We start from the raw sequence: 25,000 nt of genomic DNA on the forward strand, positions 1-25,000 counted from the left end.
GTTGTTATCGTTAGTATTATTGCAAACAAACGCAATACTAATAATTTCTTCTAAAATAAAGTAAACAAGTATTTTCAATTTGATGAAATTAACACATGAAAAAGTAAATTGTTTTATTTGTTAGAAATAAAGCAGATCTTGTCATATTTGCTATAGTTTCCCATCAAAATCTACATCCGTCTTACACGTTTTCTGTGAAATAGAGAAATGGACGTTCGAAAAGTCGTAATTTATTTATTTTGCAGGCTACTTATAATGTATTTATCATCTACACAGTTATTTATTCTTTTTGCGCTGATTTACACTTATCCATCTATTTATATCTATCTATCCATCCGTCGATACACCCATACATACGTAATGCAACTAAACAACTGTCCCTCACTTCACACCCTTTAGTCCTTTCACCTCTCACTCCTCCTAACCCTCAACCTCCACCTCTCGGCCTGTCCCTCCTTACATTCTCCCTCCCTTCAACCCTTAGTCTCTCCCGCACCCTCCCTCTCTCCTCTCCTCCCACCCTCCTGACCCTCCCCCAGTGGTGTAACCCCCCCTCGGTCAACTCAACCCTTAATTCTCACCCTCCTTCGCACCCTTAGTCCCTCCGCTCCCTCCCCCCTCCCCCCCCCCCCCCCCCTCCCCCCCCCCCCACCTTTTTCCTTTCCCTTCGACGATCTCTTCTCCCTCACCCTCTCTCTCCTTTTCCTCCTTCTTCACCCTCATCCTCACACTCTCCCTCCTCTCTCCCTTAATTTGTCTCGCACCCTCTCTCTCTACTTTCCTTTCTCCTTCTCCCTCACCTTCACCCTCACCCTCTCCTTCCCCTCCCCCTCAGTCTCTCCCGCACCCTTTCCCTCTCCCTCACTCCAGGTCCCACCCACACCTTCTCCCTCCCCCTCTCTCTCACGCCCACAAATACAAAACTAAACGAATTATCTCCGCTAACAAATTCAAAATGGCGACCAGCTGACACAACAACGGTAAGTGAAACTGCAATGATGATCAATGTTATGTAAAAATGGCTAATGTTTCTGGTCCTTAATTATTTGAGAGGACGGGCGGGTGTTTTTGTGTCTGTGTTTGTGTATTTGTATTTGTTTGTGTTTGTGTTTGTGTTTGTGTTTGTGTTTGTGTTTGTGTTTGTGTTTGTGTTTGTGTTTGTGTTTGTGTGTGTGTGTGTGTGTGTGTGTGTGTGTGTACGTGTGCTGTGTACGTGTGCTGTGTACGTATGCGTGTCTTAATGTACGTGCACCCGCTTACCAACCTTTACAAATGAAATACACGATCAACACCACTTCTACACTCAAAAGTAAACACACAACCCAAAATTCAAATTTGAAAATCCCGCTCTCAACGGACCCAACCGCCTTTTCTGGAACCTGAACAACTGATCCCTCATACATCATACCTCACTACCTTCTCTGTGCCTCATTCCTCGTACCGTATACCTCTTACCTCACTACTCTCATTATACCTCATGAGGAGAGTGATATAAATTTTTTATACCTCATACAAATAGGCAAGTACGTGCCTTCTTGACCCCCCACCCCCCCAAAAAAAAATAATAAAATCAAATAAATAAATAAATAAATAAACATCATAACAGTAAATAACCTCGAAAAAAAATATTCTAAGAAATACTAGAAAAAGGAAACGGAAAGAAAATAAAAATACATTATGAAAAATATATTCTTTTAAATCTATTGAAAAAAATAACGACAAATGACTGAATGTCGTGATGAAAACAAGATTTTTTTTCCCTTCACGGCCTCATCACACAAGCCCTAATGAAGAGTGATCATGATAATGATGATGATGATGATACGTCTCATTAGAATGCGTGGGAGCCTTTTGTGGTCTGTCTTGCTGGAGTGAAATGGGAGGGAGGGGAGGAGAGGAGAGGAGGGAGGGACGGAGGAGAGAGGGAGGGAGGGAGGGAGAGAGGGAGGGAGAGAGAGAGAGAGAGAGAGAGAGAGAGAGAGAGAGAGAGAGAGAGAGAGAGAGAGAGAGAGAGATTGAGAGAGGATAGGAGAGGAGAAGGAGGAAGGAGGAAAGAGAAGAGAAAGTAAGGATTGAGGGCAAGGAAAGAAGTAGGACGGTATGATTGAGGAGCAGGAGGGAGAAGGGAAGGAGGGAGGGAGAAAGAGGAGGAGGGAGGCTGAAGGGAAGAGAGTGAGGGAGAGAAAGAGATGGGAGAGAGACAATAGGATAGAGAAATAGATGGGCAGAGAGAGAGAGAGAGAGAGAGAGAGAGGGAGGGAAAGATTACGATTAGTTGAATAATTCAATATATGACTAGGTTTCATAAGAAAAAAATAAAAGTGAATGAAAATAATATCACCATCAAATTTCCTGTATTTTCTACCCATTTAGTTCCTTTCCATAAGACTTGAAAACAGACAGAGCTACGAACCGAAAGGATTAAAAAATGATACTTCCGTTCTTCTAACTGATTGAAGACACTTTGAACCTTCTCGAACCTTCTTGGGAAAAGACGAACCTCTAGTTTTTGGACCCTTGAAGACAAATTGAACCTTCTTGGGAAAAGAAGAACCTCCGTTTCTTTGACCCTTGAAGACAAATTGAACCTTCTCGCAAAAAAAATGAACCTTATGAAGACAAATTGAACCTTCACGCAAAAAAAATGAACCTTATGAAGACAAATTGAACCTTCACGCAAAAAGATAAACCTCCGTTCCTTTAAACTTATGAAGACAAATTGAACCTCCTCGAAACTGCGCGGTTCAACTGGCGTGACCGCCGCTTCTTCCCAGGACTCGGAAGTGGCGCATCCGGCCTCTTAAACAGGTGTAATCAGTAGGCTCAGGTCGCTTCCGGTGTGAAGGGAGGGGGGAGGGGGAGAGAGAGGTGAAGGGCGGGGAAGTGATGGGAATGGGAATGGGAATGGGAATGGGGAGGGGGAGGGAAGTGGTATGTGAAGGTTGAGGGGAGGGGAGGAGGTTCGGGGGCAGGTGGGGGAGACGGAGGGGGAAATGGAAGGGATGATTATAACGATGATGATGCTAACGATAATGATGATGATGATGATGATGATGATGATGATGATAATGATGATGGTAATAATTACTGATCCATTTTCTATGATGATTCGCACTGGTCATCAACCCTTGGACCCAACCTAATTCACCATAGCCATCCCACCCACAAATTTTCCTCACAATCAACCAGTACCTTTAATATAAGCGCAATATTTCTTCCAAATCCAATTAACCAACAAAGGAAACAACCAAAATATAAACAAAAAACTAGAAATTAAACGAAATAGAAGTAGGAAATAGGAAGGATAACCTCACATCCGAGAGACGAAGTTTGTAACTGTAACCGACCGAAACTGTAATGGCTGCGTTCGAGTGGAAGATGAGCGGGTTGCGTTTGAGAACATCTTGATTTTTTTTTTTTTACTGTCTGTCTCTATCTCTGTCTCTGTCTCGTCTCTGTCTCTGTCTCTCGCTCTCTCTCTCTCTCTATGCCTCGTTATCTCGTTTTTCTCTCTTTGTGCCTTGTTATCTCGTTCTCGTTCTCGTTCTCGTTCTCGTTCTCTCTCTCTCTCTCTCTCTCTCTCTCTCTCTCTCCTTTTTTTTCTTGGGCGAGATATTCCATTTCCTGCAATAATAGGGTGGCTTGCAACTGTGACTATGTTCTTTCATTCCGTATTTTATATTTTTTCTTTCTGTTAATCACAGGATATAATAAATCCCAGATGTGATGTATGTCCTTTTTGCACTGACACGATCTTCTAAAAATAGTTTTTATCATTAATTTCTTTTTTGCTTTTTCGTTCTTTCTGCTACAACTGTAATGGATATTATTAATAAATACTTCTGCTATTATTCCTACTTATGAGTTCCCACTAATATTACTTTCATTATTGTTATCATTATCATTATTATTTTCATTATTGTTATCATTATCATTATTACTTCTATTGTTGCTCTCCGGGTTATTGGTTTCATTATCATTTATTTTATCGTTGTTTTTATTTTTATTATCCTCGTTACTGTTGTTATTAATATACATATTCCAATAATCGTTACTATTATTATCACAATTATCATTCTTATTATCATCAACACTATTATCAATATCATCATAATCGTAATTATCACCACTAATAATCATAATAATTGTTATTGTTGTTGCTGTTGTTGTGATTACTATTATCATAATTATTATTCTTCATCTTCCTCTTCTCTTTCCTCTCCCTCCCCTCTCCCTCTTCCTCCCCCTCCTCCTCCCCCTCTCTCTCACCCATCTCCCTCTCCCCACCATCGCCATCTCACTCTCACCCTCCCTCCCTCCCTCCATCTTCCTCATCTCCCTCCCTCTCCATCCCCATCCCTCTTCCCTCCATCTCCCTCCCCCTATTTCCCTCTCCATCTCCTTCCCTCCCTCACCCTCCACCCATCTTCCTAACTCTCCTTCCCTACCCTTACCCCATCTCCCTCTCCCTCTCCCTCTCCCATCTCCCCCCCACCCACTCCTACATCCCCTTCCCTCCCTCCTTCCCTCGCTCCCTTTCCCATCCACACCTCCCCCCCTCTTTCTCCCCCTCCCTCCCCCCCCCCCTCCCCCCCTCTCCCTCTCCCTCCCCCCCTCCCTCTCCCCCCCCCCCCCATCCCCAACCCCACCCCCTCCCTCCCCCATCTCCCTCCCTCCCACCCCACACCCACCCCTCTCCCTCTCACTACTCACCAGCGTGCTATTCTCGCAACTAAGAGACTTGACGTGCAGCTGGAGGCGAGAAAGCTGTGTATTAAGGCTGGAATTTCGACGCACGAGACAGCGTTCTTTCTCACTCAAGGAAGGTCGGGTCTGAAATAGGGAAAAGAAAGTAAACATTTAGAGAGATCTTGCATGGGTATGGAAACATGTCGTAATTGTGAATGGGATGGGATGAACGTTGCAAAACATGTGTGTTCGTGTATATATGTATGTATGTGCGTGCATGCATACATACATAAATATATAGATACATACATATATAAATACATACATATATACATACATACATTTATAAATGTACACACACAAACACACACACACACAAAACGATCTACAACTGGATAAGAATAAAGAACAAGTCATTGATACTACCACACCAACTATCATCATCATTATCATCATCATCATTTCAACAAAAATCTCAACGCAACATCATCTATATTTGCACTTCTCCACTCCTTTATACTATCCCCATGTTTTTATTATTCTCTATTTTTTTTTTTTTTTTTTTTTTTTCCTCTCCTCTCTCCCTATCCCCTCTCCCCTGCTATGTGGAAATGTCGGATGCAAAGAGTACACACCAAACCGTGCCCCCCCGAAAAAAAAAAAAAAATACCGCATCTTTCCCTCCCCCGGGCCCACACTTTCCCTTTACCCATTCATATCACAGAAATTACGTGGCATAAGAGGCAAACAAGGATCGTAAATTCGAGTCTAATTACCCCAGTCCCCCCCCCAAATAAAAAAAGTATTCTAATAGGCCTATCATTAGCCTCTACGTATAAGGTTATTATTATTACGTAATGTGCATTCAAAGACGCGAAACAATGGCAGGGAGACCCATTAATCATGCAAGAACAATGGTGAACAATTGTCATAATGGACGAACAAGGAACTATTGACGACTGAAAACACACGACTGAACTTGTTTGTAAAGAATAAAGAGAGAGAGGGAGGGAGAGAGAAAGAGAGAAAGAGAGGGAGGGAGGGAGAGGGAGAGGGAGAGAGAGAGAGAGGGAGAGAGAGGGAGAGGGAGAGAGAGAGAGAGAGAGAGAGAGAGAGAGAGAGAGAGAGAGAAAGAGAGAAAGCCAAATTCAAATTATTCTTTCCACTCACTCGCACCGCAAAATAAATTGAAAGACAGACAGGGAAACACATCCATGTACCACTGCTTTTGAAACTACAATATATATATATATATATATATATATATATATATATATATATATATATATATATATATCTTTTAGAATCCTATTTCCAGCTCGAGCAACCAGGCAGCGCCTTAGGACGCACCTTCGTAGATCACATAACGGATTCCGGCTGAGATCTCGACCGGCTGGGAAGGAAGGCGGCAGGAAACCTTTCTTTTTTTTGTGTGTGTCTCTTCACCTGTATCTATTTTCTTTCTTTCTCTCTTCTTTTTTTCTCGTTCTGGCTCGTTCTTTCTCTTTCGCTCATTTGCTGTCTCTCTTTTTCTTTCTTTCTTTCTCCCTCCCTTCCCCTTCCCTCCTTACTCTCCAAAAAGACATCTTATACCCCTACCCCTACACCTCCCTCTCCCTCTCTCTCTCTCTCTCTCTCTCTCTCAAATCTCCTCTCTATCGATCCGCTCTCTCACACGTCATCTCTCTCGGCTCTCCTCTCTCATCTCCCTCCCACTCCTCTTCTTCTTCTCTCTCTCTCCCTCTCTCTCTCTCTCTCTCTCTCTCTCTCTCGCTCCCTCTCCCTCCTCTCCCCCTCTTCCTTCCCTCTCTCCTCCTCTCCCCCTCTCCTCCTCTCCCCCTCTCCTCCTTTCCCCCTCTCCTCCTTTCCCCCTCTCCTCCTTTCCCCCTCTCCTCCTTTCCCCCTCTCCTCCTTTCCCCCTCTCCTCCTTTCCCCCTCTCCTCCTTTCCCCCTCTCCTCCTTTCCCCCTCCCTCTCCTCTCCCCCTCCCCCCTCCCCCTCTCCTACAATCCGTCACCTCCACCAACAATCAGTTCGTGAAGATTCACCGGAAGTAAAAATGCAAGTCACCGTCGGAAGAAAGCACTTCTGGTGAAATTATAATTTATAGGCTCAGGTTGAATAAAGTTTTAGAAGATAATGTGGAGGCCTATAGACTTATTTTTCTCTATACATGAATATAGGATTATTATTATCATTATTATTATTATTGTTGTTATTATTATTATTATCATTATTATTATTATCATTATTGTTATTATCATTATTATCGTTATTGTCACATGTTAGAGGAATTTCCGTTATATCGATTTAAGTAGGCTGAAATCATGAAGAAAAAATCTAGACAGGGTATAAGAATAAGTAAAAAATGCATTACTAAACAAATAATTAATTAATAAATTAAACAAAAAAACATTCAGACAAAAACTGACAAGAAGACAAAAACAGACAGGAGAGAGAGAGAGAGAGAGAGAGAGAGAGAGAGAGAGAGAGAGAGAGAGAGAGAGAGAGAGAGAGAGAGAGAGAGAGAGAGAGAGAGAGAAAAAACGCAAACAAAAACAGAAAATCGAGAACAAAACAGCCAACAACTAATAAACAAAAAGTCTAAAAAAAACAAGAACAGAAATAACCCAGCCAATTAAGGCAACCCGTAACACTCACAGAGAGAAATTTCACCCACAGAACACTTTTGTCCGAATGTACACTTCGTGAGAACAACTTGCCACGTTTACAAGAACAAACGACCAAGTTCACGCAAGAACAAAGAACTTCTTCCCCAAACGTAATAATTCCTGAAGAACAGTTCTCGAACTTCTTAAAAGTGACAAACCGCATTGAACAAAATTTCAACCGAACGAAACATATTGGAATTTGCATTTTTTTTCTTTTTCTTTTTCTTTTTCTTTCGTGAGGGAAAAACTGTATTTTTGTGTGATTCTTGTTTATGTATTGTTGTATACATTTATGTAATATATGTATTTTTTCTATTAGATATTAGATATCAGATATTGAAATATTCCTAAAATAGTATATAATTGGAATAATCTGAATTGGAAAAAATGGCGGAAACACACTTATAAAAAAAATGTTGACTTATAATACAGATAAAAATTTCAACAGAACAAGAGTTGTCAAAAGAGCTTCGCTGTTATTCTCCCCCACCCCCCTCCCTACCCCCTTCCTTTTCTGCCCTTCCTCGTTTCCTTCGCCTCCTCTTTCGTCTCTTCCTCCCACTCCTACTCTTCCTCTTCCCTTCGTTGCTTCCTCTTCTTCTTCTTCTTCTTCTACTTCTTTTTCTTCTTCTTTTTCTTCTTCTCCTCCTCCTCCTACCTTGTCCCCTACTCATTTCTCTCTTCTTCTTCCTTCTCCACCTCTCCCATGCCTCTTCCTCTTCCTCCTCGTCCCCCAAACCCCGTTTCGTTTTCCTCCGCCCTTCCGTGCCTGATCCCTTCCTGTTTCTTTGTTTTCCCGATTCTCTTCCCTTCCTCCCTTTCTCCATCCCCTCCTTCCCTGTTTCCCGTTCCGTTATATCTTTTCCACCTCTTTCCTTCCTCTCTCCCCTCCACCTGTATTCCGTCCCCTCCCCCTCCTCCCGCCCTTCCTCTTTTCCACTTCCTACCTCCCTTCTTCCCTTCCACCCTTCCTTTTCATCCCCCTCCCCCTCCTTCCTTCCACCTCCCTCCTCCACCTCTTTCCTCCTTCTCCACCTCCTCCATCCCTCTCTCCCTTCCACCTGTATTCCGCCCCCTCCCCCTCCTCCCTCCCTTCCTCCCCTTCCACCTCCGTCCTCCCTTCTTCCCTTCCACCTTAATCCTTCCTCCTCTTCCTTCCTCCCTTTCTCCCCTTTCTCACCTTCCACCGTTCCTCTTCCTCTCCCTCCCCCTCCTTCCTCCCTCCCTCTCTCCCCTCCACCCGTATTCCGTCCCCTCCCCCCCTCCCCCCTCCCCTTGTCAAGCGCGGATTCCTCCGGAGCCTCGACGAAATTTTTCTCTTTCTCTCTCTCTCTTTCCCTCCCTATAAACCTCTCCCCTCCCTTGCTTTATCCTCCTCGTTTCCCTTCTCCTCCCGCATCCCCCTCCTCCCAGTTTCTCTCCTCCTCCCCTCTCCCCTTTTCTCTTTCTCTCTCTCTCTTTCCCTCCCTCTTACCCTCCCCTTCCCTTGCTTTATCCTCCTCTTTTCCCTTCTCCTCCCAGTTTCTCTCCTCCTCTCCTTTCCCCTTTTATCTTTCTCTCCTTCCCCTCCTTTACTCCCACCTCCCCCCACCCCTGGCACTTCCTTTTACCTATCTTCCCCTCCCTGTCCCCCCCCCCTTCTCTCCCTCTTCCCCCTGCCCCCTTTCCCCCCTCCCCCCAATTCTTCTCACGTTTAGCCATTAAATAACTTCCTTTTTTTATAATTTCAAAGATCAATCCCGATTTCCTGTGGAGAGTTTTTCCTTTCTTTCTTCAATTATTTCTCTCTCTTCTTTATCTTTATTTTAGTTTTTTTTCCTGTCCCCTTTCCTTCATTTCCGTCTCATATCCTATTTTTCCTTTTTATTCTCCTTTTCTTCTGTCTTCCTCCTTCATTTTCTTCTTCTAATAATTCTCTTTCTTTTCTCTTCCTTTCCTTCTTCCTGTTTTTCCCTATCTCCTTTTATCCTTTCTCTTCCCTAATCATCCTTCCTACTTATCTTCTTTTTTCCTTCCATTCCCTCTCCGTTTTTATCCTTCTCTCTCTCCCACTTCTCTACTCTTCTTCCCTCTCATTCCCCTCTTTCTCCCTCTATATCCTTCTCTCTATCTTCCTATTCCCTCTCTACATCTCACCCTCTCTCTCTTTCCTCCTCCCTCTCCGTATCTATTTCTCCCTCCCCTCGTCTTTCAATCTCTTTCCTCCTCTCCATCTCTCCCTACCACTCTTCGTCTCTCACTCTCTCCCTCTCTCTTCCTCTCTCCCTCTTTTTTCTCCTTCACCTCTCATTTATCCCCCCCCCTCTCTCTCTCTCTCTCTCTCTTTCTCTCTCTTTCCCTTCCTCTTTCCCTCCCTCTCTCCCTCCCTCTCTCCCTCCCTATCCCCGCCCACACCGGACTAATCTCTCCTCCATCTCTTCCCCTCTCTTTCCTCCTCCCTCTCTCTCTCTCTCCTCTCTCTCTTTTCAATCTTCCTCTCTCCTCTCATCGTCATCTCACTCGTCTCTCCTCATCTCCTCTCTCTCTCTCCTATTCTCTCTCTCTTCCTCACTTTCACTACGCATCTTTCCTCTCAGTTCACTCTCTCTTTCTCTCTTTCCTCTTTTATTCTCATCTTTTCTCTCTCGCCCTCCCTCTCTCCACTCACCCTCTCATCATTCCCTTCAACCCTCTCCTCTAACTCTATCCCCTCTCCCTCCCACGCCCTCTCTCCTCTCTCCCCCCCCACTCTCTCTCCTATCATCTCCTCTCGTCTGCACATCTCTCTCCTCATTCTCCATCGATCTCTCTCTTGTAAACTCTTTCGGATCTCCTCTCTCCTCTCTCGACCTCTCTGCTCTCTCGTCATCTCGTCTCCTCTCCTCGCTTCCTCTTTCTTTCTCTCTCTTTCTTCCCTCCCCTACACCTCTCCCCACTCACCTCCTCTCTCTCCTCTCTGCTCTCTCTCTCAACTCCTTAATTCTCTCTCCCACTCCTCTCTCTCATTCTCTCACTCTTTCCTCTCTCTCTTTTTCACTCTCTCTCTTACCTCTCTCTCTCTTCCCTCTCTCTTCTTTCGTCTCTATTCCCTCGCTCTCTTCTCCTCTCACTCTTTCTCCCTCCTTCCTCTCTCTTTCTCACTCTCTCTCTTTCCCTCTCACTCTTTCCCTCTCATCCTCTCTTAGGACCTCTCTTCTCTCTTTCAATCTCTCTCTTTCCCTCCCTCTCTTCTCCCTCCCTCTCTTTCCCTCCTCTCCCTTTCCCTCCCTCTCTTTCCCAGCCCTCCATTCCCACCCTCCCCCTCCCTCTCTCTCTCTCCTCTCTCATCTCTCATCATCTCTTCCTCCTTCCTCATCTCTCCTCTCTCTCTCTTCTCTCTCATCCCATCTCGCTCTCTAACTCTCTCCCACTCTCTCCCTGTCCTCTCTCCCTTCTCCCTCTCTCCCCCACCCTCTCTCCCTCTCCCCCATTCTCCCACTCTATCCCTCCTCCCTCCGCACCCTCCCCTCCCTCCCTCTCCCTCTCTCCCCCACCTCTCTCACCCACTCCCCCTCCCTCTCTCACTCCCTCTCCCTCCCCGACCCCTTCTCGCTCCCTTCTTCACCGGGTCCCTCTCAGTCCCTCTCTCTTCCCCCCTCCCACCTCTTCCTCTTTTCCTCTCGTCCCTCCCTTCCCTCCAACATCCCTCTCTCCTCAAAATCCCTCCCTCTCTCCCCTCCTCTCTCTCCCCCCTCCCCTCCCTCTCTCCTCTCCTATCTCTTCCCCTCCCTCACTCTCCCTCCATTCCCTCCCTCCACTCCCTCCCCTCGCCCTCCCTCCATCCCTCTCTCCCTCTCCCCATCCCGCTCTCTCTCTACCCCCCCTCCAACTCCTTCCTCCCTCCCTCCCTCCCTCTCATCTCTCTCCCTGCCGCCTCCTCCGCTCCCCACCCTGACTCCTCTATCTCTCCCTCATCCCCTAAAATCTCTCCCCCTCCCTCTCCCCCTCCCTCCTTCCCTCCTTCCTTCCTTCCGAGAGAGAGAAACTGCAAAGGAAGCGACCGAAGACAGTTTTTCTTCCTTCCACCTCTGCTTGCTTAGTCGAACGTCCGTTCAGAAGACGCGTCGCCTTGGAAGCTCTAACGGGAATGGTGATTTGAGGCCAAGGAGGAGGAGGAGGAGGAGGAGGAGGAGGAGGAGGAGGAGGAGGAGGAGGTGGAGGAGGAGAGGGAGGAGGAGGAGAAGGAGGAGGAGGAGGAGAGGAGGAGGAGGAGGAGAGAGGAGGAGAGATTGATGAGAGTAGGAAGAGGAAGGAGAGGGAGGAGGATAGGCGGTGGGAGATGGATAGGAGAGGAGGATGAGAGGGAGGAGGAGGAGTATGAGAGGAGGAGGGTGGAGAAGAAGGAAGAGGAGATGAAAGGAGAGATCGTGAGGCGGAGATGAGGAGGAGGAGGAGGGAAGGGATGTAAGGAGGATGAGGATGAGGAGAGAGGAGGAGGAGAGGAGAGGTAAGGATAGTGATGAAGAGGTAGAGGAGGAGAAGAAGAGGAAGAGGAGGAGAAAGGATTAGAGGTAGGAGGAGGATAAAAGGAAGGGGATGAGGTGAGGAGAGGAGCGGGGAGAAGGAATGAAGATGTGGAGGAGAAGGAGAAGGAGGAGGAGGAGGGGATGAAGAGAGAGGAAAGGATTAGGAGATGAGGAGAGGAAAGATAGAGTAGGAGAGGGGATGAGGAGGATAGAAAGAGGGGTGATAAAGGGTGGAGAAAAAAAGGAGAGGAGAAGTAGAAGAGAAGGGGGAAGGAGGGGTAGAAAAGAAAAAGGTGAGTAAAGAGTCGTAGAAGGAGATGGTGATGAGGTGTGTTATGTAAATGGAAGAGGAGTGAGTAGAAGATATAAGAGATGAAATGATTGAAGGAAGAAGATGACGATATAGTAATAGTAAAAAAAATGTTATAATCATTATCATTACTACTATCATTACACTCACACCTTTTTATGAGAAAAATAACAACATATACAAACAGTTATAAGGGGCTATATTGACATCCACAACAACAACAAACAACGACACCACAACAAACAAAGGCACCTGCTTCCATGAACCCATCTCCGTCACCTAACATCTTCCCCTTCTTCTCTCCTTCTCTTCTCTCCTTCTTCTATATCTCTTCTTTCTCCCCTTCTCTTCTTCTTCCTTCTTCTCCTTCTACTCCTCTATCTCTTCTTTCTTTCACTCCTTCTCTCTTCTACTTCCCCTCTTTCCTTCTCCTCTCTGTCTCCTTGCTTCTCTTTTTCTTCCTCTTCTTTTTCTCTTCTCTTCTTCTTCTCTCCTCCTCTAGCTCCTTTCTTCCTCTCATTCTTTTCTTCTTGCTTTCTCATTCTTTCTCCCTTCTTCTTCATTTTTTTTTCATCTTACCTTCCTATCCTTTCTATTTCTGCTTCCTCTTACTTCTATCTTTCTTTTCTTCTCTTCTTCGTCTGCTGCTTCCTCTTCATCTCTCCTCTTCTTCCGCCTCCTTCTTCTTTCTTCTCTCTATCTTTCTTTCATCTCACTTCTCATTCGTATTCTCTTATCATCTCTGCTTTTCTTCTCTTACTTTCTTCTATCTTTCTGTCTTCCTTTTCCCTTTTTTTTCTGTTCTCCTTTCTTCTTTCTTCTACTCACTTCTTCCTTTATACTACTTCTCTTGCTTCTTCATCTTCTCTTTCTTTTTCGCTTCTCATTCTTATGCATTCTTTTCTTGCTTTCTCTTCTCGCACCCTGCATCTTCTATTCTCTTCTTCATCTCTCTTTCTCTGTTCCTTCTCTCTCTATTCTCTCTTTTCTTACTCGACTTCTCACTCCTCTTCTTCTTCAATCTCTTTATACTTTTTCTCTCTCTGCTTCACTTTCCTTTCTCTCTTCCATTCTTCTTCTTCATCTCCTCTCTTCTTCTCTTCCTCCCTCTCTTTCTTCTTCCTCTCTCTACTTCTCTCTCCTTTTCTTTCTCTCTCTTTGTCTCGGGGGGGGTGGGGTCGGCTCTCCTCTCCTACATCTTTCTCTTCTCACTTCTTCTTTCCTCTACTTTCTTGCTCCACTCCTTCCTTCTTTCTTCATCATTCTTCTACTTCTTCTGCTTCTTCTTTCACCTCTTTCGCTTCTATCTTTCTCTTCTCCTTCTTGGTCTGTCTTGCTCCTCCTTTTCTTTTCTCTCTACTTTCATTTCTTTTCTCTTTCTCTTCTCTCTCTTCGCTTCCTCTTCTTTCTTCTTTATATCTCTATTTCTTTCTTTTCTTTCTTCTCCCTTCCTCTCTTCTCTACTCTTCCCTTCTTCTCTCTTCTCATCTTCTCTTCTACTTTTCTTTCTCTCCTGCTTCACTTCGTTCTTCTTTCTTTTCTCTTTCTTCTTCGTTCTCTTCTCTTCGTTTCTCCTCTTCCTCGTCTCTTTTCTTCTTCTTCTTTCGTCCTCTCTTCTTTCTATCTTCTTCTCTTCTCTTTCCTCCGTATCTTCTCTTCGCTACTTCTCTCTCTCATCATCACTTCTCTCCATTCTTTCTTTTCTCTCTCCTTTTTCTCTACTTCTTCTTTCTTTCTTCTTCTTATCTTCTCTTTTCTATCTTCTCTCTCTTCTCCTTCTTCTTTCTTCTCTCTTACTTAACTCTTTTCTCTCTCCCTTCTCTTCTTTCTACTTTCTTCTCTCTCTTCTATCTTATTTTCTCACTCTCTTCAATCATCATTCTCTTCTCTCCTCTTCTCTCCTTCTCTTCCCTCTCCCTTCTTCTACCTTCTTTCTCTCCTACCTTCTCTTCTTCTTTCTATTTGCTTTCATTTCTTTTCCTATCTTCACTTCTTATTCTCTTCTCTTTCCGCATCTTCTTTTCACTTCTCTTTCTCTTCTCTCTTCTTCTCTTCTTCCGATCCTATGTCCTTTTTCTACTCTCTTCTTTCTTTCCCCTTCTCTTCTTCTTTCTCTTTCCTTCCTCCACTTCTCTCTCTTTCTCTTCTTCTTCTTCAAACTTTCGCTTCTTGTCTTTCTCTCTTTCTTTATCCTTTCTCTCTTTTCTTCTTCTTCATCTCTTACTTGCTCTCCCCTCTTCTCTTCCTTCTTTCTTCTTATTCTTACTCTTCTCTTTCTTCTCTTATTACTTTTCTTCTCTTCTCTATTTCTTTCTTTCTTCTTTCTTACCCTCTTCTCTCTCTCCTCCTATCCTTTCTCTTCTATTCTATCGTCCTATCTCCTTTGCTTTTTCTCCTCTACTTTCTTCTCCTTCTTCTTTCTCTTCTCCTTTTCCCTCTTCCTCTTCTTCTTCTTCTTCTCACTCTTCTCCTATTCTTCTTTCTTCTCTATTCTTCTCTCTCTTCTACTCTCTTTCTATCTTCTTCCTCTCTTTCTTCTTTCTCCTCTTCTCTTTTATCTCTTCCCCATCTCTCTCCTCTTCTCTTTCTGTGCTTTCGTTCTCTTCTTCTTCTTCTTACTTTCTTCATCCCTTCTTATCTTCTTTCTCTTTCTTCTATTCTTCTCTTCTTTCTTTTCTTTTCTCAGCTATGCTTCTCTTCTTCTACTTCATCAACTTCATCTTTACTCTGATCTTTCCTTTATCTTTCTTCTCTTCTCTCTTTCTCCATTCTTCTTCTTCTCTCTTCTCCTCTCGTCTCTTCTCTTCTCTTCTCTTTGTCCTGCTCTCTCTCTCTCTTTCATCTCTTCTTTCTCTTCTTCTTCATTTCTTCTATCTTTTTCACTTCTCTTTCTCTTCTTGCTCTCTCTCTATTCATCTGTCTACTTCTTTTCTCGTCTCTCTCTGAACTTTCTTCTTCTCTCTTTCTTTGCCTTCAGTCTTTCTCTTCTCTCTACTCCTTCTTTCTTCTCTTTTCTCGTCTCTTCCCGTCTTCTTCCTCTTCTTCTTTATCTGCTCTCTTTTCTTCCTATGCCTCTTTCTTCTTTTCGTTCTTTTCTACTTTCTGTCCTCCGCTTTCTCTCTTTCTTTCTTCTTTCTCCTCTTTATTCGTTCTATCTCTTACATAACTTTGCTACTTCATCTCTGTCTTCTCTACGGTCTTCTCTTCTTCTCATTCTTCTAATTCTTAATTCTCTTCTCTATCTCTCTCTTCGTCTTCTCTAGTCTTATATCTTTTCTCTTTCTATACTTTCAACTAATCCTCTACTTCTCTTCTCTTTATTCATTCTTCCCTTTCTCTCTAGGGTAGTGCGTGAGATCTCTTATTTCCTCAGTCACTTGACTTTTATCTTTCCTTTTCTCAATCTTCCCTCTCTTCTTCGTTTCTCTCTTTCTCTGTGTTTACTTCTCTGCTTTCTTTTATCCCCGCTTTCTACTTCTCTCTCTTTTCTCTCTTCTTATCCTCTTCTCGTTACTCTTCCACCCTTTCTTCTCTTTCTTCTTCTGCTTCTCTTTACTAGCCTTACTTCTTATCTCTTTTCTTTCTTAGTCTTTCTTTCTTCTCTCACCCTATCTTTCTCTTTCTATCCCTCTTCTTTCCCTTCATTCTATCTTCTACATTTCTTCTTTCTCTTCTTACTCTTCTTCTTTTCCTTCTCTTCTTCTCTTCTTTTCTCTTTTCTACTTCGTTACCTTTCTCTTCTCCTCTCTCTCCAATTCACTTTCTTCTCTCTTCTCTTCTCTTTCTTTTCTTCTGTGCTTGTCTTCTTACTTCGTAGACAGATCTCATCTTTTCTTTCTTCTTTTCTCTTGCCTTCTCATTCTTATCTATTATCTCTATCTTCTTTCTTTCGTCATCTCTTCATTCTTCTGTTCCCTCTCTTCTTCTCTCTTTCTTTCTTCATCTCTTCTTGTCTCTCTTTCTTCTTCTCTTGTCTGTCGCTTCGCACGTTCTTTCTTCTGTCCTTCCTCGTCTTGGCGAATCCATCCCTCAGTTCGCGAAGCCATCCTATCACCCCACCCTCAAACCCCCCCCCCCCCCTTCTCCCTCCTTCTCATCCCTCATACCCCCCCTCCTTCCATTTCCCCCTCACTCTGTCATCCCCCTTCCATCCCCTCACCCCTCCCCTCTCCCACACCCAGTTTCCTTCACTCAAAAGTGAATTCCCACGGTGGTTTGCGGTTAAGGGGGGAAGGAGGAAGGGAAGGAGGGAAGGGGAAAGGAGGGAGGGAGGGAGGGTGATAGGAGGGTAGAGAGAGGGAGGGAGGGAGGGAAGGAAGGAGGGAGGGAGAAGGAAGGAAAGGGAGAAGGAGAAGGAATAGAAGAGGGAAGGGAGGAAGGAGGGGAAGGGGTGAAGAAGGCAAAAAGATAAAGGATAAGGAAGAGGAGGGATTGAGGGAGAAGCAGAGAGAATAAGGAGAACCAAAGAAAAAAAAAATAAAAAGAAACAGTCCGGTTTCAACTTAAGGGGTGAAAGTTAGCCTGAAATAAGACATAATCTCAGAAAAAAAGAGAGAAAGAGACATCAAGAACAATCGCAGATAAAAAGCATTTCACATTCTAAACGTCTCCTCCCCTCCTCCCCCTCTACCTCCTTTTCCCCTTTCATCCTTTCCCCTTTGTTTTCATCCCTCATCTCTTCTCCCACCCACCTTTACTTTTTTTTTTTTTTTTATTCGCCTTTTCAATCAACGCCGCTCACCCCCCCCCCTTTGGCCACTCCCTGGCATACATACATACATACAGAGAGAGAGAGAAACAGAGATAGAGAGATATAGAGTAACGGACAGTGAGAGAGAAGAGAAACAGATAAATAGAGAGAGAGAGAAGAGAGAGAAGAGAGAGAGATAGAGAGACAGGAGACAGAGAGAGAGAGACAGAGAGAGAAAGAAGACAGAGAAAGAGAAAGAGAAACATAGAGAGACAGGAGACAGAGAGAGAGAGAGAGAGAGAGAGAAAGAGAGGAGAGAGAGATTATAGATATAGAGATAGAATAGAGATAGAGATAGAGATAGAGATTGGAGATTAGAGGATAGAGTATAGAGAGAGAGAGAGAGGAAGATAGAAGAGAGAGAGAGAGAGAGAGAGAGAGAGAGAGAGAGAGAGAGAGGGGGGGGAGAGAAAGAGAGAGGGGGGGAGAGAGAGAAAGAGAGAGGGAGGGGATAAAGAGAGAAAGAGAGAGGAGGGATAGAGAGAGAGAGAGAGAGAGAGAGAGAGAGAGAGAGAGAGAGAGAGAGAGAGAGAGAGAGAGAGAGAGAGAGAGAGAGAGAGAGAGAGAATGCGAGAAAGAGAAAGAGAGATAGAGAGAATAAGAGAATGAGAGAGATAGAGAGATAGATAGAGAGAGAGAGAAAAGAGAACCGTGGGAAATCCCACCGTAGAGGGAAATCATGTCGTGACACCCACTCGATCGCTTTCCTCTTGTGAGAATCGAAATATGATCTGTTTTACATCATCGGGTCACGTGATCTTGATGGATGTTCTAGATTTTTCTCCCCCTTGGGATTCTTCGGCTTTCTCCTTCGGTTGATCGCTGTCTGTCTGTCCGTCTGTCTGTCTGTCTGTCTGTCTGTCTGTGTCCGTCTATCTGCATTACCTTTCTCTTTCTCTTTCTCTCACTTTTTCTTTTTCTTTTTTTCCTTCGTATTGCCTCCTTTCATTGTCCCCTACTTCCTGCTTTTCATCCATCCATCTTTCCTCATTCACTCCTTCCCTATTCCCTCCCTCCCTTAACTATTCCCCCTTATCTTTCCTATCCCACCCTTCCTTCCCTATTTCTTACCTCCCTCCCTCTTTCCCTATTCCCTCCTTCCTTCCTTTCTACCTATCGCCCTTCCCTATCCCTTCCTTCCTTCTTTCCCTCCCTCTTTCCCTTCCCCCTCCTTCCTTCCTCCCCCTCTCCCTTCTTCCCTTCCTTTTTCCCTATTCCCTTCTTTATCTCCGCCCTCTCCCTCCCTTTTCAATATTATTCCCTTCATCCCCTTTCCCCATTTCCTCCCTCCTTCTTTCTCTCACTTCCACCCTCCTTCTTTCTTTCCCTATTCCCTAACTCCTTCCATTCCTCTTTCCTCCCTATTTTTCGCTAATCCCGTCCCTCCTTTCTTTACCTTTCCCTATATTCCTCCTCCTTCTCCCTTCCCACCCTCTCCCTCTTCTCTTGTCCCCTTCCCATCCCCCTCCCACCCTTCTTCCCAATTTCTCCGTCTCCCTCCCTCTTCCCAATTACCTCCCTCCCTCCCTACGCCTCCTCATCACCTCGTCATTACTTTAATCATCCCACTTCACTCCCTACCTTTCCTTTCTTCCCCCTACCTCTTCCCCCTCTCCCATTCCCCTAATTCCCTTTCACCCATTCCCCCCCCTCCCTCCCCCTCCCCTCTCTTCCCCCCCAACCTTCGTCCCCCCTAAATTCCCCGGCCATCCCTTCCCTTTCCCTATTTCCACTTCCCTCCTTCGCCCTTTCTCCACTCTTCCCCCGTCCTTTGCGCCGGGCTCCCAGAGTTCCTCCCGTTCCCCCCCCTCCCATCCCCCGTTCCCCGTACCTCCTCCCACCCCCAATTCCCCTTCCTCCCTTTCCCCTTCCCTTCCCCGTTCTCTCCCTTACCCCCTCCTTTCCCACCGGACTCCCTTGATTCCCCCGCGTCTCCCCTCTTTCCCTACTCTCACCCTCCCCCTGCTACCTCCCTCACATCCCATTCCCAATCCATTTCCCGCTTGTCCTCTCCCGGCCCCCCCCCGCCCTCCTTCCCTTCCCTCCCCCCGTGATTCCCCCTCCCTCACCCCCTATATCCCTTCCCTCCCCCCGTTCCCTCCCCCCCCCCTTCCCCTATTGCCCCCCTTTCCCTCTATTCCCTACCTTTCCCGTCCCTCCCATCCCGGTTCCTCCCCCTATCCCACTCCCCCCATTTCCCCCATTTTTCCCGCTCCCCGTCCCCTCCCGCCCCCTCCTCCCGACCGATCCCTCACCCACCCCTCCCCCTCTCCACCTCCCTTCCCCTTCCTTCCTTCCCTCTCCTCCCCTCCCCCGCCCCATATCCCCCCTCATCCCGTTCCCTCCCGTCACTGTATTCCCTTCCCTCTTCTTCCCTCGCCCCGCTTCTCTCCCTCATCCTTTCCCTATCCGCGTCTGCCCCCCCATGTCCCTCCTCCGCCTTCCCTCCCTCCCTATCCCCTTTCCCGCCCTCCCTATACCCCATTTAATGAGGTCTCCCCTCTCCCTTCCTCCATCTCCCCCTTCCCTCCCGAATACGCCGTGTGACATTCCCTTCCCGCCCCTTTCCCTCCCCTGCGCTATTGCCATAACACCCCCCCGTCTTTCCCCTTCCCTTCCTCTCTCTTTCCCCTTCCCTTCCCCCCCTCCCCACCCTCCCCCCCCTCCCCCCCTCCCTTCCATACCCAACGCCCACCCTTCCCCCCTCCCCCACCCATCCCGACATCCCCCCCCCTCCCCCCTTCCCTCCCTCCTCCCTCCCCTCCCCCTACCCCCTCCATCCCCCCCTCCCGTCGCTCCCCCTCCCTTTCCCTCTCTCCCACCCCCCCTCCCACCCTCGCCTTCCCTCCCGATTCCCGCCACCCCCCATCCCCCCCGCCCCCTCCCCGTCCGCCTTCCCCCTCTCTCCCCTCCATTCCCGCCTCCCTTAGTCCCTGCCCGGCACCTCCTTCCCCTTCCCCCTCCCCCCCTCCCCTCCCTGCTTCCTCCCTCTCCATCAACCCCCCGCGTTCCCACCCCGTCCCCCACCCCTCCCCCCCCACCTTCCCCTATCCAGTCCCCACCCCCCCCTTCCCAAATCGCCCATTCTCCCCCTACCTGCTTCCCTCCCCATTCCCCTCCCTTCCGCTCCCTTCCCTCCTCCCAAAACCCTTCCCTCCCCCACTTTTCCCCATTCACCTCCCACTCCCCCCCTCCCTTCCCTCCCTCCCCCCTGTATACCCTAGCCCCGTTTCCCTATCCCGCCTTCCCTTCCTTCCCACGTCCCTATTCCCTCCCTCAACCCTCCCCCCGTCCCCTCTCCCCGCTCTACAGTTCCCTTCAATTCCCTATCCGTTTCCCAACCCCCCCCCCCATCCCTCCCTCCTCCCCTTCCTGCCTCATCCCCCGTCCCCTCCCGCCCCTCCCCCCCTTCCCTTCTCCCCCTCCCCTCTCCCAACCCCACGTCCCTTTCCTCCCCCCCCCAAAAAATTTTTCAACCCTCCCTCCCCTCCTTCTTTCCCTATTCCCTCCCACCCTCTCTTCTTTCCCTCCCTCCCACCCTCTTTCCCAATTCCCTCCCTCCCTCTTCCCAATTCCCTCCCTCCCTCTTTCCCTATTCCCTCCCACCCTCTTTCCCTATTCCCTCCCACCCTCCCTCCCTCTTTCCCTATTTCCTATTCCCTCCCTCCCTCCCTCCCTCTCCCTTAGTCATAACCACCTGACAACGGTCAAGAGCAAATTTACTACACCCATTAAGATAAACAGGCCGTTCTTTTACGACCATGACACAGATTAAGAAGTCGGTAGATGGTGAAAGAGAGAGAGGGGGGAGGGGGGGGAAGGAGGGAGGGAGGGAGGGAAGGGAGAAGAGGGAAGGGAGGGAGGGAGAGAGAGAGGAGGGAGAGGGGGAGGGAGAGGGGGAGGGGAGGGGAGGGGAGGGAAGGGAGGAGGAGGAGGAAGAGGAGAGGGAGAAAGAGAAAGAGAGAGAGAGAAACAAAATACAGGAAAACTTAAGACGAGAGAGAGAGAGAGAGAGAGAGAGAGAGAGAGAGAGAGAGAGAGAGAGAGAGAGAGAGAGAGAGAGAGAGAGAGAGAGAGAGAGAGAAAGAGAGAGACCGAAAATTCACTAGCTCCAACCACAAAAACAACCACTCTTCCCCCCCCCTCCCTCACCCTTCATTGTTGACAGATCGACAGTAGCCACAAGACATCACCCCCCCTTACATCCTCCTTTCTCATACCCCATCCCTACCCTCCCCTCCCCCCTACCCCCTCCCAAACCCAAAATAACATCCCCCGCCACAACCAAATACCTCAAGACACCTGGAGGGGAGAGGGGGGAAGGGGGAAGGGGGAAGGGGGAAGGGGAGAGGGGGGGGCGTTCTTCACCGGTACTTCAAAGCGTCCACAGAAGTTGGTCTCGGGGGGAAAAAACGGTATCTTGATTATATAAAAAAATATCTTTCTTTAGATATTATTGGAAACAAACATAAATCATTATAATCGTTATCATAACTACACATTATGTATTAATTTAAAACAATTATAATCATAGCTGTCTGTCTGTCTATATGAACCTCCTCACAAAATCTTTTTTTTTCGAAAAGAAAACAATGACAAATTTCAACTAAACAACAAAACCATTTCAAGATAAATAAGACCTATTCTTCCTCCTACTTTCTCCTGACTACACGGTGCAACTATGCAACAACTACCCTACCTCCAGACTGCACTGTGCAACTATTCAACCCCCCCCCCCTCCGCCTTGCACGAGTCCCGTCACCGTCCATTCATTTCCTCCGTGTAGACGCCCATTCTTAAAACCATTTCCCGTAACTCTCTCTCTCTCTCTCATGTCGTGACGTCACAGCAGGTCGTGACGTCACTTGGTGTTTGTAACGAAAGAATGAGTTCGTAAGAGCTATTGTTCTATGACTTTAACAGGACTTTTATACCCATAATGTCATGCCTGTTTAAGTCTTTGTGATGTGAAACGAAAAAGGCAAACAAAGGAATGAAGCTGTAAGTGCTATTTTCATATCTTTTTAACGTGGCTTTTGTACCCTTAATGTCATGCTTGCAATTCTTTCCTTATTCTTATCATTTGTTTAACTGCAATCATACTTAAATAATAAATGAGATGACATAAATCATTAACAATGTGTTTCAGCTATCTATCAATAAATCATTATTGCATTTTTATTGATATGGACATCACTAGATTATACATCATAACTACAAAGCTAATCATAATTTTTTCATATCATTAGCAATAACTTTCGTAAACTACTCATAAAAAAAACACAAGAGTATTATAAAAAGGATTATTGAATCAATACTGAAGAAAAAAAATACATTTCTTTTGTCTTCCACAGCCCACATTTTCGAAAGTCAAAAAACAAAAATACATATAACACACAAGGTCTTAATCTAAGAAAAAAATATATATATAATAAATAAATAAAAATAAACTTACATAGTCTTGACCCCAAAACTCTATTATACAATTTTCTTTCCAGTCTCTTTTATTTCCCAATTTATTAACCAATGTCGATGACGTCATACTAAAAAAAAACAATGTTATTAGTTCAAACAATTAGCGATTGTCACTCTGTTCGTTAGCGAAACTGTTAGACCAACATAACGGGATAATCAACAACATGAACCGATTGAACATCCTGGTAGTTTCCTATTGTTTCTTAGGTTGTTGTCTATGTTGTTGCTTATGCTTTTATCTATGTTAATATTGCTTTATATGTTGTTGCTTATGCTGTTATATATGTTGCTTATATTGTTGTATGTGTTGTTGTATATGTTATTTATGTAGTTGTAAATGTTGTTTATGTAATTGTAAATGTTGCTTATGTTGTATATGTTATTAATGTTGTATATGCTGTTGCTTATGCTGTTGTGTATGTTGTTGTATATGTTACCTTTGTTGTATATGTTGCTTATGTTGTACATATTGTTTCTGTCCATGTTGAAAATTTCAGATGTTGTTTTGTTCTTGTTTCTGTTTTGTATGAAATGTTCTGGATGCTGTTGCTGTTGCCATTGTTATGTTTGTTTCTACTGATTGTTACAGATGTTTTTGTTGTTGTTCTTATATATTTTCATGTATTGAATGTTCTGTATGTTGTTTTTGTTGTTGCTGCTGTTGATATGTGGTTGCTTGAATGGAATGTTCCGGTCGGTGTTGTTGTTTATGTTCTTGCCCCCACAAAATCAGACCTCACGACATACACGCAAACACGAGAGAGAGATCTTACTCCTGTCACTTCGATGTTTCTTTCTTTTGTTGTTGTCGTTATTGTTTTTTTAATCTGTTTATCTCTTACTCAAGAGTATCTCTTTTCTCAACTATTAGTATCTCTTAGTAACTCTGCGTTCTCTCTTTCTTTCTCTTTCTTTCTCTCTCGTTCTCTCTCTCTCCCTCTCTCTCCAATTCTGTCCTTCTCTCTTAACCTCTCTCTCTTTTCCTCATCATCACACTCCTTCTTTTCCTCCACCTTCCACACCCCTCACTTTCCCCTTCCCCCTCCCTTCCTCTCGCCCCCCTCCATCCTCCCTCCATCTCCCTATATTTCACTATCCCATTCCCACACCCCACAGGAAGTTCAATTTTAGTCTTAAGTTTTCGTCTTGGTTTTAGTCTGCCTGTCTATCTGTCTACCCCCCCCACCTCTATCTCTACCTCTCTCTATCTATCTATATCTCTATCTCTCTCTTTCTCGCATCTTAATATTCTACCCTTTTTGTAGCTCAATCTAGTTTCTTTCTCTATCCAAGAAAAATACAGATACAATCTACCAACAATTAAACAAATAAAGCCAAACAAAAAAACAAGTACTTATACAACCAGCCATCCAACCAAACAACTAAACAAACAAACAAATACAACCAAACAACCGCAAATATAACTAACCAACCTAACAAAACAAACACACACACACACACAACCAAACAAACACAGATACAACCCAAGCAACCAACCGCCCAAACACAGCCCCCCAAAAAAGAAACACATCACACGGGAGAAAAATAAATACATCAACCAAACACCATAAACAATACACAGAACACAAACTCGGATCTAAGTGTCCTAGACAGGTAATTTCTCCTTAATTAGGCCTATAGGTAACCGAGGCCTCGATCCCCTTAAATTTCTAGAGAGGGAGAGAGAGAGAAAAAAAAATATCTAGGACGCGGAAACGGAGAGGATTCCGTCTCTCTTCTTTTTACGGAGGGGAAGGGGGAGGGGGAGGGGAAGGGGGAGAATGGGGTGAAATGGGGTTGGGAAGGGAGGGAAGAATGGGGTAAGAGGGTTGGAGTGAGGGTTTGGGGATGGGGGAAGAATGGGGGAAGGGGGTTGGGATGAGGGGGTTAGGGAAGGTGGGCGGGGAAGGAAGGGGTAAGAAGGTTGGCTTAAGGGGAGGGGGATGAAAGGGAGAGGGAGAAAATGGTTGGCTTAAGGGGAGAGGGGGAGAAAGGGAGAAGGAGAGGGAGAAAATGGTTGGCTTAAGGGCAGGGGTGTAGGTAGGGAGAGGGGGAGAAAGGGAGTGGGAGAAAATGGTTGGCTTAAGGGGAGGGGTGTAGGTAGGGGGAGGGGGAGAAAGGGAGAGGAAGATGGAGAAAATGGTTGGTGTAGGTAGGGGGAGGGGGGTAAAAGGGAAGGGAGGGAAGAGGGAGTGGAGGAGACATGAGGCAGGTTCAAAGAGGAGGGTGGAATAGAGGAAGAGGGGGGGGGGAGGGAGTGGTATCAGAGAGGGAGGGTACGGGGAGGGGTCATCTGCGGTCGAACCCCACTACCGGGTCGAAATGGGGGGGGGGGGGGTGGGGGGCAAGGAGGAATGCAATCCTGAGAAGGAGCCGGAAGTTTGGCAGAATGATTGTACAGCTCTTAACGGGGTCTGTCTTAGAGGAAATCAATGGATATAGATAAAAATCACACTCACACGCACACACACATACATACATACATACATACATACATACATATATATATATATATATATATATATATATATATATATATATATATATATATAATATATAATATATATATAATAAATATATAATATATACATATAAATATATAATATATATAATAAATATAT

At 45.6% G+C, this 25,000-nt stretch overlaps 1 protein-coding gene across 1 annotated transcript in view; it reads right to left on the minus strand.

The window, feature by feature from the left end:
- The window catches only part of LOC122248652 (uncharacterized), a 320,581-nt gene that overhangs the window by 270,049 nt on the left and 25,532 nt on the right, over nt 1-25,000 (minus strand). Inside the window, exon 3 of the mRNA XM_086544744.1 lies at nt 4,714-4,833. Coding sequence (XP_086400870.1) covers nt 4,714-4,833 — 120 coding nt within the window. The remainder of the gene's footprint in view (nt 1-4,713; nt 4,834-25,000) is intronic.

The sequence above is a fragment of the Penaeus japonicus genome, unplaced genomic scaffold (assembly GCF_977035675.1).
Source record: "Penaeus japonicus unplaced genomic scaffold, GWHDUDI00000001_assembly GWHDUDI00000002, whole genome shotgun sequence".
Classification (NCBI taxonomy): Eukaryota; Metazoa; Arthropoda; class Malacostraca; order Decapoda; family Penaeidae; genus Penaeus; species Penaeus japonicus.